Source organism: Malaclemys terrapin, chromosome 4 (genome assembly GCF_027887155.1).
Source record: "Malaclemys terrapin pileata isolate rMalTer1 chromosome 4, rMalTer1.hap1, whole genome shotgun sequence".
Lineage (NCBI taxonomy): Eukaryota > Metazoa > Chordata > Testudines > Emydidae > Malaclemys > Malaclemys terrapin.
This window is the reverse complement of record NC_071508.1, coordinates 122,695,453-122,709,672: the sequence shown is the minus strand read 5'-3', so window position 1 is coordinate 122,709,672 and position 14,220 is coordinate 122,695,453. Positions and strand designations below refer to the sequence as shown.

At 44.9% G+C, this 14,220-nt stretch overlaps 2 protein-coding genes across 12 annotated transcripts in view; one reads left to right on the top strand and one right to left on the bottom strand.

Annotated features, from left to right (window-relative positions):
- GPR68 (G protein-coupled receptor 68) overlaps positions 1-3,555 on the top strand; it is a 42,416-nt gene extending 38,861 nt beyond the window's left edge. For all 5 annotated transcript variants that reach the window (XM_054026765.1, XM_054026766.1, XM_054026767.1 and 2 more), the window contains one exon: positions 708-3,555. In XM_054026765.1, coding sequence (XP_053882740.1) covers positions 850-1,941 — 1,092 coding nt within the window. In that variant the 5' untranslated portion in view covers positions 708-849 and the 3' untranslated portion in view covers positions 1,942-3,555. The remainder of the gene's footprint in view (positions 1-707) is intronic.
- A 3,139-nt stretch (positions 3,556-6,694) lies between these two features.
- Positions 6,695-14,220, bottom strand: part of DGLUCY (D-glutamate cyclase) — a 108,115-nt gene continuing 100,589 nt past the window's right edge. For 4 of the 7 annotated variants that reach the window (XM_054026214.1, XM_054026215.1, XM_054026218.1 and 1 more), the window contains one exon: positions 9,897-10,086. In XM_054026214.1, coding sequence (XP_053882189.1) covers positions 9,919-10,086 — 168 coding nt within the window. In that variant the 3' untranslated portion in view covers positions 9,897-9,918. Of the gene's footprint in view, positions 6,980-7,224; positions 9,191-9,896; positions 10,087-14,220 lie in introns of those variants that run through there. The other 3 variants (XR_008444750.1, XM_054026216.1, XM_054026219.1) reach the window with 3 other exon arrangements.

Here is a 14,220-nt window from a genome sequence, read left to right as displayed (position 1 = left end):
TATGGAGTCTGCAGTGTTCACCCAGGAAAAAAGGCGCGAAATGGTTTTCTGCCGTCCGTTGCTGTCATGCAGGGAGGAAGGGAGGGGTGAAGCTGTACCCAGAACCACCTGCGACAATGTTTTTTGTCCCATCAGGCACTGGGATCTCAACCCAGAATTCCAATGGGCGCGGGAGACTGCGGGAACTATGGGATAGCTATGGGATAGCTACCCACAGTGCAACACTCCAGAAATCGGCGCTAGCTCCGGTACTTGGACGCACACCGCCGAATTAATGTGCTTAGTGTGGCCGCATACATTCGACTTTATACAATCTGTTTCCCAAATTCGAATTATAAATTCGGATTAATCGCGTAGTGTAGACATACCCAAAGTCTGAATAGGACTCTATTCACTACTCTGCCTCGGGAAGCATGTTATCCTGAGCAACTAACTTAATATCTCTGTGCCTCATCTGTAAAATGGAGATATTTCCTTATCTGATAGCATGATTGTGAGGCTAAACTGATGAATGTTTGTAAAGTGAAATGCTTTGGTGGAAGATGCTATATTCATGTATTTACAATTCCGAAATTATGAGATTTCTGAGGCAGGTCTTGTGTTAAAGAACTTGAGAGAGCTCAGGGCTAGGACAATTCAGTTTATTGAAAATGATACTATTTTTCAGTGATATTCCTCATAAGAACTTTCATATGTTTTACTTTCAGGTTGCTAGGATCCTAAGGCAGACAGCCACCTCAGTAGGAAGACAGTGCGGAAGAAATGAGTAACTTATGAAACGGGATGAAATTAAAATTTACATCTCCCTCTTTGGGACCCTGATGAGAGATGTATGGTCACTGCTAGAAGATGCAGGATTTCACACAGACTATGACTAATAATTCTAATGAGTGCACCATTAATCACAGCATACACCAGACTTTATCCCCCACTATATACATACTTGTCTTTGTAGTAGGTCTCCCAGCTAACTGCCTCTCGCTGTACTATGGGTACCTACAGATCAGGGCCAAAAACGAACTGGGGATCTATCTGTGCAATTTGACTATAGCAGACCTGTTCTACATCTTCTCTTTGCCTTTCTGGCTCCAGTACGTTTTGCAGCATGACAACTGGACCTACGACGAAAATCTGTGCAAAATCTGTGGCATACTCCTGTATGAGAACATCTACATCAGTGTGGGCTTCCTCTGCTGCATCTCCATTGACCGCTATCTAGCAGTGGTACATCCTTTTCGTTTCTATCAGTTTCGGACAATAAAGGCTGCTGTGGTAGTGAGCATCATAATCTGGGGCAAGGAAATTCTGATGAGCTGGTTTGTCTTTAAGCATGCTGATATTAGTAAGGATGCAGACAGTCATATGATATGCTTTGAACATTATCCCATCAAAGATTGGGAGCACAATACCAATTACTACCGCTTCTTTGCTGGTTTCCTTTTCCCCTTCTTCCTACTGCTCTTTTCTTACTGTGGCATTTTACGAGTTGTCCGCAAGAGCCATGGTACTCAAAAGAAGACAAAAATCCAAATTAAACGTCTGGTTTCAAGCACAGTTCTCATTTTCTTGGTTTGCTTTGGACCATACCACATCCTGTTGGTAATTCGCAGCTTATTTGAGAACAACTGCAAGTTTGCAGAGAAAATCTTTAATATTTACCACTTTTCTCTCTTGTTGACTAGTTTTAACTGTGTTGCTGACCCAGTATTGTACTGCTTTTCCAATGAGACCACCTACCAGAATTTTGTCAAAATGAGAGACTCTGGTTTAACATGCCTAAGATGTTTAAGGACTAAACCCCAGGTATCCTACCAGCTGAAAACTCCAGAAACCCTCAGAAAAAGCAACAGTGTACCAGTTGAAGAGCCAGAGTTATTAAACAAACTACATACTGTTAATGAAATGAAAGATTCTTCCATCGCCAGTATAGACAGACTTTAGCACCCATTAGAAAGGTAGACTGATCTAAAGTTTCCAGGTCTAAGTTTGGGCTTCAGTCTTTGGTTTATAAATGTATTGCAACTGCTTTACATTCTAAAGAGCTTAATAACTCATCAGTACTGTAAGCAGAGCTGAGTTGATACTCTTTCCACAGGGGGAATTCCTTAGTTCCCTTGAGTAACCTGGGTCTTGACATAGGGCAGGGAAAATATACACCAGGTCAGTTTAGCTCAGGTCACATGTATATATTACTGACTCAGTATAGCGCTAGTCATGGGGAAACTGCTTTTCTGATGACTGGACTGGCTGAAATAAGATGTTAGTGGTGTGAATTTTCCATAATGGTCTTTAATTGCTGATTGTTTGTCCATGTATTGACTATATGAGAAAGCTGTCAAACTCTGCGATCACCTTGCTGAAAAGGTGGAAGATGGAACAAATTATGTAAAATGAAGTGATAAACATTTCCCAAAAGAACATTTTTTTGTATATGTGTATGATTTCTGTAACTTTGTCCCAATCATCCTCACGCCATGCAACAACCAGTGAGCAGGGAATGCAAAGACACAGCCAAACTAAAAAAGCAAAGAAACAAGCCAACAAAATCATGAGGGATATATTAGAAGAGAATTCACAATGAAGCTTGTTTCCATAACTGATTGTTTAGTTAATGTCTGTTGTGTCTTGAGCCACTGCTCTTTGGGCTTGGTCCAGTGCCACTGATTCCCACTGACTTCAGTGGACACTCGATCTGGAACTTAGTGGGCAATTTATTTATTCCATGGACTTCAAAGGAAGCATTAGTTTGGGGGCACAGATAGAGTTGACACCACATGCCAGTGCACTGATTCACAGTATTTGAGGATACACATTCATTTAAATCCATACTCCGCTAACCAGTTTAAAATTTGAATTGTTGTGTTTTTCCATGTTTCTGGTGTTTTGTGCAGCACAGAGCATAAAGGCACTTAAATTACAATAAATTGTAGGGCAGACAGCGTGTTGAACAGGATGAGTTTAACTTCTGTGTTCCCCAACAGATTTTTTTAAAATTCTATAGTTTGATTTGTTATAAAGGGAACCACTTTTTCTGGAATGCAGTGTCAAAATGCATTGTATGTAAAGTGATCCATAATGGCTTTTGGTTTACACAGAGGGACCAGAAAAAACATAGGGAGTTACTATTCTACAACGAAATGTATTAGCAATAAAAGAATGGAGAATCGCATATGTATAGACTCCCACAATGCTTCCTACCCACATCTTGTTTCTTATACATCTTTGCTTTGCTAATCAATACTGCCTCACCTTTACTTCATCTCCTTTTTGAAGTCTAACTTTTGTGCCTTCTTGCCTTCTGCCCCTTACACCCTAAAATCCCACCTGCACTGTTGATCCTGGCATCCACCTTCTGCTTTCAAAGTTCTCCTTAAAACACACTAATTCTGTGCAGTGCAACACACAGACAGACAATAACACACAGCAATGTAAATACCCAATATATTTAAAAAGACATTCAAAGGCAGACCTTTTGCATCTTGTGTCTGATTTGTGTTGTCTGTATGCTTAACAAATAATACATACTGAACGCTGCACTGAAAATCACTGTGAAAGTATACACTAGAAATAATTAGGGAATGTGTTTAATAAATAATGCGTTGATTATATTTTCCTCCTGTATTGATTTGATCTGTGATTGGAGTAACTATCTTTTGGCTTTGGCCCACAGAGTCCATTTGTGATACTTCAGATCATTCTCTCTTCCCTCCTTGTGCCAAAAGAAATCATATCCCCACTCCCAAAAGAGGATTAGGTCTGTTTACATTAACACTCAGCTTGTTTAGTTCATTTAAATTTCTTTATGCTGAGAGCTCCCACGATGCTGGGTTGATTTCCTTATAGACGCACTTTTCTCCTGATCATTGTTGTTTAACATTACTTCCTTCCAAACTTTTCCCATTCCATTCTGCCCTTTTGGTGCCCTCTAGGTCACATGGCAGCAGTTCCAAATTGCACTAAAGCAAATCTAGAATGTTGTTGGGAATGCAGCCTGCACAAACACATCTTTAACTATTCATTCTCCCTGAGCTAAGATGGTGTTTGGCACACACCAGTTTTAGATTAAGAAGCTTGAAGGCAGTTGTTGCCTTGTTTATGTTTAGCTACTTTATAGTCTTCCATGTCACTTAAAATATGGAGCTGGAATGAAGAGTATGGCATTTTACATGCAACTGTCATCTAGCAGAATAAGGCTAATCTGAGTTGGTACATGCATGGGGCCAAGTTTCATTGTCAGTGTAAAAGCAGATTGAAACCTGTGCAACTGAGTCAGAATTTGGCCCTTAGAACTTTAAAATTCCATCTGTCCTACAGAAAGGGAGGTGTTTGTGGTTTTCTTTTTCTAAACATGAACTCAGTGTTGCTTAATGAAATTCATCCTGCCGGACAGGTGCAATTTTAATGTCACGACTATACCAGGAGTTTTATCATCACAGATTTTCACTATGACTGCCTTTTACTCTGCATATAACATCATATGCCACACTGCAGTTGTCAGGAAAATGCTATACATCACCACCAGATTAAAGTCTCATTAATGAAAAAGAGCTGGGATTTTTATTATTATTTTGAGAAAAACAACAAAGTGTTAAATTTAGTATTTCCCAGTAATAGCTATCTGACATATCCCCATATTTGGATGGAAGATGGGAGGGGATAAAGACTTACTAATTCAAACACTGTCCAGGTTCCTTCCCCACTCTTAACTTTAGCGTACAGATATGGGGACCTGCATGTGAACCCCTAAACTGAATTACCAGCTTAGATCTGGTTTTGCTACCACCACTCCCAAGTACTAACTCCCTTCCCTGGGTAGCCTTGAGAGACTTCTTTACCAGTTTCCTGGTGAACACTGATTTAAACCCTTGGATCTTAACACAAGGAGAATTTAACCATCCCCCTCCTTTCCCCCCACCAATTTTTGGTGAGTCCAGATCCAATTCCCTTGGATCTTAAAACAAGGAAAAATTAATCGGGTTCTTAAAAAGAAGGCTTTTAATTAAAGAAAGAAAGGTAAAAATCATCTTTGTAAAATCAAGATGGAAAATAGCTTTACAGGGTAATCAGATTTAAAGAGCCCAGAGGAACCCCCCTCTAGCCTTAAGTTCAAAGTTACAGCAAACAGAGGTAAATCCTCTAGCTGAAGGAACACTTACAAGTTGAGAAAACAAAGATAAACTTAACACGCCTTGCCTGGCTGTTACTTACAAGTTTGAAATATGAGAGACTTGTTCAGAAAGATTTGCAGAGCCTGGATTGATGTCTGGTCCCTCGTAGTCCCAAGAGCGAACAACCCCCAAAACAAAAAGCACAAACAAAAGCCTTCCCCCCACCAAGATTTGAAAGTATCTTGTCCCCTTATTCGTCCTTTGGGTCAGGTGTCAGCCACGTTACCTGAGCTTCTTAACCCTTTAGAGGTAAAAGGCTTTTGGAGTCTCTGGCCAGGAGGGATTTTATAGTATTGGACACAGGAGGGCTGTTACCCTTCCCTTTATAGTTATGACAAACACTCTTGACTAAATGTAGTGTTGTAAAATACATTTGTTACAGCTGCTAATTGGTGGTTATAGAGTTAAGTAAATGCAGTCTGTTAGTGGAGTGCCTTCATCCACACACTGGACTGTGTGTGGATGCAGATGTGAGAGAGACCCACACAAACCAGGCCTCTCTCTCTCACCAAAGGGAAATTGCTGCAAAATGTCAGTTTCATTATTTCCCCATGCTTTACATAGGAGTCATGCAATGCTACTATTATTTCACTAGTTCTGGTAAAGCTTCCCTTGTTTATTCACGATCAAAAGAATACACAGTCAGAGGGGCTGCAGGAACTGTGTAGATCAGTGGTTCTCAAACTTTTTTTTCCTACGGACCACCTGAAAATTGCTGAGGGTCTCGGCAGACCACGTAATGATCTTTCCAAATGTTGTTGTACCGTTAGCTAACTATTGTAAAGCGCTTTGGATAAAAGCACTGTATAAAAAAACCCGTTAATAATAATTAATGTTTTGGGTTCTACACATAAAGGCACACAACTCGTATTTTAATATCAATAGTCTTACCTTTCTAATGCGATGGCTGTGCCCTCTCTCCCCTGCCACGGCAGTGGGAACGGGGGGGAGGGGACTCTGCCCCGCCACAGCAGCCACAGAGCTGAGACTGGGAAGGAGGGCCGTCACTCCCTGCCAGCCACAGCCCTGGAGTTGGGGAAAGTTGCCTCTTTCTCTGGTCGCTGCAGCCCTGCATGTCCCAAATTCACTCCACCACCCCCCTCTTCTCACCCCTCTGCCCTCTCCCACCTACCCCTTATTCCCCCCCAAGGCCACCACATCACCTTACATGTGCGTCTTCTCCAGGGTCCAGGTACCTAATTAGTGGAACCCCACCTACGCGGCTGCACTAATTAGATGGGTGGCCCTTCATTATCTTGTATGTGGCTGCCCAAGCCACGCACCTTAGAGGGAACTAGCCGCAGACTACCTGAATGGAGCTCACGGACCACTGGTTGTCTGCGGACCACAGTTTGAGAACCTCTGGTGTAGATGATACATTTAGGACTTTCACTGCCATAAAGCCTCTTTTTTTTTAACCTGCACCTTTATTGGAGCTGCTTGCCATACTGTCTTTTAAAAAACAAGTTGCTACAAGCACTACTTTCTGTTGCAGCTATGTGGCTTAGTAAAACAGGAACAAGCAATGGGGTTATAACACTTCTGCATTTAATGGCAAGAGACACTTGATTTTTTTCATGAAACATGGGTCACCTTTTACTATATAAGGCCATAGGCTGTATGAGTGAGTCATAACTAAGAGTTTTATACTTATCAAACAGGAAAGATGGTCTTGTGGTGAAGGCACAAGCCTGGGATCCTTGAGAGCTGCAATCATGTCTGTGTCAGACGCCTTGCGTGATCTTGATGAAATAATTTAATTTCTCCAGCTCTCATGTCTTCATCTGCCAAATGGGGCTAATGAAACTTCCCTATTTCACAGCAATGTTAGAAGGATAATCATTAATGATTGTGAGGTGCTCAGACACTAGTGATGGAGGCCATTGTACCTACTGGGTTCCTGGAAGGGGGCAGGCAGAAGCCCGCCCACTGCTAAAGGATCCTCCCCAGCCTAAGGCGAGGATCCACAGGACCCGAAACCCAACTGATTTTGGGGGACAACTAATGAAATAACAGGGATAGGAGTGTGGTCACAGGGTCAAAAGAAAACAAGAAGGGAGCCTGATCGGGACACCGAGCAGAGAACCCTGGAAAGCACCCACTGCTCCTCAAAGGCGTCAAGGGAGCCAGTGGACGCCGCCCAGAGGAACTCTGCCCAGATACGTGAACGGACAGAGGATCGGAAACAGGGCCCACAGTCACAGGAGTCTCCATTGGAGACCACCTCTCCCTGGTTTTATATATGGCCGTTTTAGCCAGGGCCAGGAGGAAGTTGACCCATGACTTTGTGGGGCCACAGATAGGGAGTGCATAGAGGAGGAGGTGAGGGGAAAAGCGCAGCCAGAAACATAACAGAATATTCTTGAGGAGCCGGTACAGGGGCTGCAACCTGGCACACTCCAAGTAAAGGTGCGCCAGGGTCTCCCTCACGTCGCAGAAGGGGCAGGTGTCTGGGACAGGGGTAAACCATGCCAAATACACGCCCGTACTCATGGCCCCGTGAAGGAGCCGCCAGCTGATATCCCCGGCGGGCCTCGGGACCAGGGTGGAATATAGGCTGGCCCACTGGGGCTTCTCACCCTCTAAAGGTGGCAGGAGGTCCTGCCACTTTGGGTTGGGGTGGGACACAAGGGTGAGGAAGTGAAGGGTGTGGAGCATGAGCGTGTATAGATGTTTTCTTGGCATAGTCTGGAAACGAACCGGCTGCAAGTCGTGCAGCCGGCTCACGGAGAAGGGGTGGGGGGGCCAGTTAGGTCCACAGGGCAGGGGCCTGATGAAAAGGTCCAGAGGGCCCAGGGTGGAGGGGGCGTGCCCTCTCGCAGGACCCGGTCGAGGTAGGCCCAAGCAGCAGGCGGCAAAGCGGCCCACACCTCCTGAAGTATGCGCCGGGGAGTACAAGGCCTGTTTTTTTTAATCAGGAGGGCATCTAGTTGAATCCCCTGCTCAAAGCAGGACCAACCCCCTGACAGATTTTTTACCCCAGTTCCCTAAATGGCCCCCTCAAGGATTGAACTCACAACCCTGGGTTTAGCAGGCCAATGCTCAAACCACTGAGCTATCCCTCCCTCCCATGGAGTCCATTGTAGCAGGGTGGTTACCCGCTCCTGCCCAGAAGGGTTTAAAGACAGCCCTGGGAGAGGGCTGGGGCAGGGGAAAAGCTCTAAAAGCTGGGCTGATTGGGGAAGCAACCACAGCTGGGCCTGTATAAAAAGGCTGTGAGCCAGAGGCCAAACAGTCTTCCTCTGCCTGTAGAGGGAGAAGGGCCTGGCTGCAGGGGGCTAGAGATAGGGTACCTGAGTGGAGCAGGGCTGGGGAAAGGCAGAGGAGCTGGGGAGCTCCAGCCTGGAAAGCCCCAGGCTGCGGCCTAGCATAAGGCCAACTGGTACTGGGGGTTGCAGAGGGCCAGCCCAGGGGTAGGCAAAGGCAGCAGGTCCAAACCCAACCTTGCTGGTGATGAGTAGGCTGATATTGCAGTCTGCCCCAGGGCGTGAGGCTAGATGATGACTGGCAGTAGCCTTATACTGAGGTGAGGTGGGGATAGTGGGTGGGGGTTTCCTGGGGAGGGGAGACCCTGAGAGAAAGGGGTTACTGCCAGGGGGCAGCACCCCAGCTAACAGGGCACCGGAGTCCAGGGAGGAAAATGGGGGCCAAGCGGTAGTGGATCACCAGACTGCAGAGGGCGCTCTGGGCTGGAAATCGAGCTAATTCCCTAAGAGACCAGCAGGAGGTGCTGCAGGGCTGAGTCCACCCTGCTACAACCATATAAGTACCTACATATATAGAACAAGCCTTTTCTGGTCTTCCATACCTTGTTGTTAGATTGGGGTGGAGAGAGAATCTAATAGAAACTTTAGAGTTTAGAAATGGTTAGGGAAAAGTCATCATGGTATCTGCTCCAGCAGTTTTTCAATTATAAGTGAGTGTATGTTGTAGAAGGGCAGTCCATCCACTTCCATTTCGAGACTGGCAGTTACTCCACTACGGACTCCATGCTGTATAAGTGTTTTCAGCAACTTTTCTTCCTAAAACAAGGTATAATTAATATATTACTAATGTAACTAATAAGGCAAAGAATATTCCTCAAAATCTTTCAATTAAATATTAGAAGACTGTGACCATATCTGCCTAAGAATTTATTTTGGCTAGCAGTATCAAAAATATTACCATTCTAAAGGGGCCAAAGGGTACTTTTAGTAGCAGGAAATGCAAGTGCTAAGGAATTAACAAACAGCAGTATTCATAGTATCAGAGGGGTAGCTGTGTTAGTCTGGATCTGTAAAAAGCAACAGAGGGTCCTGTGGCACCTTTAAGACTAATAGAAGTATTGGGAGCATAAGCTTTCGTGGGTAAGAACCTCACTTCTTCAGATGCAAGTCTTGCATCTGAAGAAGTGAGGTTCTTACCCACGAAAGCTTATGCTCCCAATACTTCTATTAGTCTTAAAGATGCCACAGGACCCTCTGTTGCCTTTTAGCAGTATTCATAGATACCCTTTAATTACTGTGCGATGTTAATGGTACCAAACCAAAAGCATATTAGTGTCCATTCAGAAATTTGAATCCACTGTGTTGAGATTCTGGCTAGCTTCATGTTAGTAAATTTCACAAAGTGGAACCAAATACATATTCACACAAAGCATCTTAAAGACTATCTGGTTCCCCCAGAAAATAATGGCTTAAAGCAGCCTGGATGTGACTTGTTCTTTTATTTTTATATATATATACACACAACAGTCAGAAACAGACAGATTTTAAAGAAAAGAAACAGTGAAAAAGAGAAAAGATGGGGAGAAAGAGAAATAGAAAATACTGGGATAATCTGTGCAACCGCTATCCAACTTTGCACAATGATCAGCAGCCTCAGCTTCTACTGATTTCAGTGAGAATTGGGGGTGCTTAGCACCACACCTGATTGGATCCTAATACAATGAGAGGAGAAACAGGAAGGAAAGAAAAGAAACATTTTTAGTACTTGTAGTTTGCTTGATACAAGAATTCATAAACCAAAAATGTCAAGTATTCCCATTCATGAAATGTACACTATTTGTATAGAAATGTTTCAAACCCTATAGATTACAGTAGTTTTACTACAGTGTTTGGATATATGAATGAAGTATACTGTAGCATTATTATACATATGTTTAATGTACTTTTTGTGTGTGATTACATTTGAAATTTTTCTGGAAGTATTGGAATAGTCTCCCAAAGCCAGTTAACAATCGAAAATTCGTTAGCTGGTACCCTGTTTTTTTAACTGTACCCCATAATGATTGCTATCTTTTTTAAATTTCCTGATCCATGTGATATATTTCACAGCCAAAGCAGTCTTAAATAAGTCACAGCTTTTACAGTAAAGAACCAGAAAATGCCTAGTTACATTATGTCAAACTGTACACAGCAATCAGTTAATCAACTTCTTATAGAAAGCATCTGGCTTCATCTTTTGCATAAGTGCCAATTTTCATAAGATGGTGACATGATTCTGAGCATAACTGTGCTTTAACATCTAAATATATCAAGTGAGGAATCCAGTTGTAAATTTAAGAATGAGCCCTTTCCCCATGCAAAAAGTGTTGCTGAACGCAAAATGATGTAAACTAAATTTCTCCTCTTGACTCATGAGGGAGAAACAAACTAGATGAGTTTATTCTCATCTTGTAGCTATAATTCTTTTATCTTTAGCAAGTACATTTTACTTGCTAAAGATCTCTGGCCTGACTACATTGAAAAAGCTTCTCCTGTTTAATACAATGTGATTGTCTCTGCTAAACTATATTCTACTGTCAGATATGTAACTCTGTGTGGCCTTGGCTACACTTACCAGCTAGTTCGACGGCTGGAAATCGAAGTTCTGGGTTCGACTTATCGCGTCTAGTCTGGACGCGATAAGTTGAACCCGGAAGTGCTTGCCGTCGACTGCGGTACTCCAGCTCGGCGAGAGGAGTACCGCGGAGTCGACGGGGGAGCCTGCCTGCCGCGTGTGGACCAAGGTAAGTTCGAACTAAGGTACTTCGACTTCAGCTACGTTATTCACGTAGCTGAAGTTGCGTACCTTAGTTCGAATTAGGGGGGGTAGTGTAGACCAAGCCTAAGTGTCTGTAATGGGCAAACACAATGTGTAACACTTTTCCTTAGCTGTGGAGTTCTTTGCAATTCATTCTCAAACCAATGTTTACAAAAGTACTTTAAACTGAGCACAAAAATTAGGGCAAGAAGAAATTCAAATTTAATAGAAGAAATAGCAAGTAATACAGTAGAAATGCACTAATTTGCACTAGTAATGGGGAAAACCCATTTGTGAATTTAACACGTGAATAAATAATAGTAAAACAAAGATAGTATATCTTTATATATTCATTTATGCAGACAACTATAGTTCAGCTTGAATTTGTGATAGTACATAATGTGTGAGTGAATGATGTGTAGTATATTTTGTAATACTAATAATGAAATTTTAGCAATACAGCAACTTCCAAAAGAAATGGTTCTTTGAGATGTAGATCTACTGGAAGAAGAAACTTACTCTAGCAGTGGTTCTTCAAGATGTGATAAAGACGTGTATTCCACTTAGATGCATGAGCACACAGCATGTCGGAGCTAGAGATTTTGCCTGACAGTACCTGTAGAGGGGTGGCACCTCATGGCTGTGGCCCCCTCCCCTGGCTAAATGAGACAGCACCACCCCGCTGAGTTCCTTCATTCTGAATGCTCCTGAGAGAAGACTCCAATGCACAGGGGATGGAGGGTAGCCTGTGGAATACACATCTGCATAACATCTTGAAGAACCACACTTACAGTAAGTAACCGTTTCTTCTTCTTCAAGTAGATGTCGAAGTGTATTCCCCTTAGGTGACTCACAAGCAGTACACCTTCCAGGAGAGGCGTGTTAAGGGTCTATCGAAAGAGGGATCACAGGACTGTCCTTCTAAAGCTTGCATCCACTTTGGAAGATGCGATAATAGCATAATGGTCTGTAAAAGTGTGTATGAATGACCATGTGGCAAATATCAAATATGGAAAAGTCACCGAGGAACACTATCACCATTGCTTGCACTCTCATCAAATGAGACCATATCAGCTGAGGAGGTACAGTTCAAGCTATCTTGATATGCACAATCTTGATACAGGATGCTATCCATCTAGAGATGGTCTGTGAAGAGACTGCTTGCCCCTTTGTGCAGTCTGCATATGCCATGAACAGGTGTGGCAAAGCACGAAACACTTCAGTTCTATCCAGGTAAAAGGCTAGACACTGTTTGACATCCAAAGTATGGAGGTACTGTTCCTCCGGGGATGAATGCAGCTTAGGAAAAAATACAGGTAAATACACTGCCTGGTTCAAATGAAACTCAGACCCAACTTTGGATAAAAACCTTGCGTGTGGTCATAAAGTTACTTTGTCTTTGAAGAACTGTGTGTAAGGAGGCCCACCCATCAGGGCCTGCAACTCACACACCCTCCTTGTAGATGTAATGCCTACAAGGAATGTGGTTTTCTGAGACAAAAGGGGCAGTGGACAGGAAACAAGGGGCTTGAATAGAGGGTCCATTAGAGCTGCCAGAACCGTGTTTAGGTCCCACAAGGGGACTGGCTCACGGACCAGAGGATTAAATGGCGAAGCCCTTTTTAGAATTCTTGTCATCAAGGCATTGGAAAAGATTGAGTTTCTGTGAACATGAAAGATTGCTGCCAGATGCACTCTTAGTGAACTGACTGCAAAGCCCAGTTTCTGTAGATGTAGTACAGGGGCGGGCAAACCTTTTGGCCTGAGGGCCACATTGGGTTTCCAAAATTGTATGGAGGGCCGGTTAGCAGACACTGTGCCTCCCCAAACAGCCAGGAGTGGCCCGGCTCTGCCCCCTATTCCACCCCTCCTACTTGCCCCCAACAGCCCCCCTGGGACTCCTGCCCCATCTAACACCCCCCATTCCCTGTCCCCTGACAGCTCCCGGAACCCATGCCCCTGACTGCCCCCCGCCACCCCATCCAACCCCTCCTCTCATTCTTGACTTCCCTCTCCCGGGGACCAGTGCCCCATCCAACCACCCCTTCTCCCTGTCTCCTGACCGCCCCCGGAACCCCTGCCCCTGACTGCCTCCCGCTACCCCATCCAACCCCCCCTCTCCTTTCTGACTGCCCCCTAGGGACCCCTGCCCACATTCCCCCCCCGTTCCCTGCCCTCTGACTGCCCTGACCCCTACCCACCCCCCTGACCACCACCCCGAACTCCCTGCCCTCTATACACTTCCCCCCCCCACTCCCTGCCCCCTTACCACGCTTCCTGGAGCACTGGTGGCTGGCGGTGCTATAGCCGCACCACCCAGAGCACCAGGACAGCCAGCTGTGCTGCCCGGCTGGAGCCAGTCACGCCACCGCGCAGCACAGAGCACCAGGTCAGACCGCGGTTCTGCAGCTGCGCTGCCCCAGGACCTTGCAGCCCCGCCACCGAGAACATTGTGTCGGCAGCGGCGCGAGCTGAGGCTGTGGGGGAACAGCAGGGGAGGGGCCCGTGGGCCAGATGTGGCCCACAGGCTGTAGTTTGCCTGCCTCTGATGTAGTAGGTACTCCAAGGCGTCCTGGATAGAAGATTACATTGGTTGGATCCCGCAGGCCACAAACCACATAGAAGACCTCTTCCACTTTGCTAAGCAAGCCATCCTAGTAGAGGACTTCCTTCTAATGCATAGGACTTGTTGGACACTGAGCACTGCTCTTTCTCTTCATTAAACCATGCAGCAGCCACGCTGTAAGCTATAGGAAGGTAAGTGCAGGATGGAGAGTGATGCCATGGTTCTGAGTGAGCAGGTTGCAATGGGGAAGAAGTGGTATGGGAGGCTGAACCAACGGTACAAGACGGTCCAAGAACCAGTACTGCCTCAGCCATGCTGGAGCAATGAGGATGAGCTTGGCCTGATCCACCTTGAGCTTGAGGATGACCTGAGGAATGATCGGGATAGGGGAGAACGTATAGAGAAGAGTCGACTGCCAGCTACAGTGGAAGACATCAGAGAGGGAGCTTGGGTTGAGACACCCCCACCAAGAGCACATTAGGT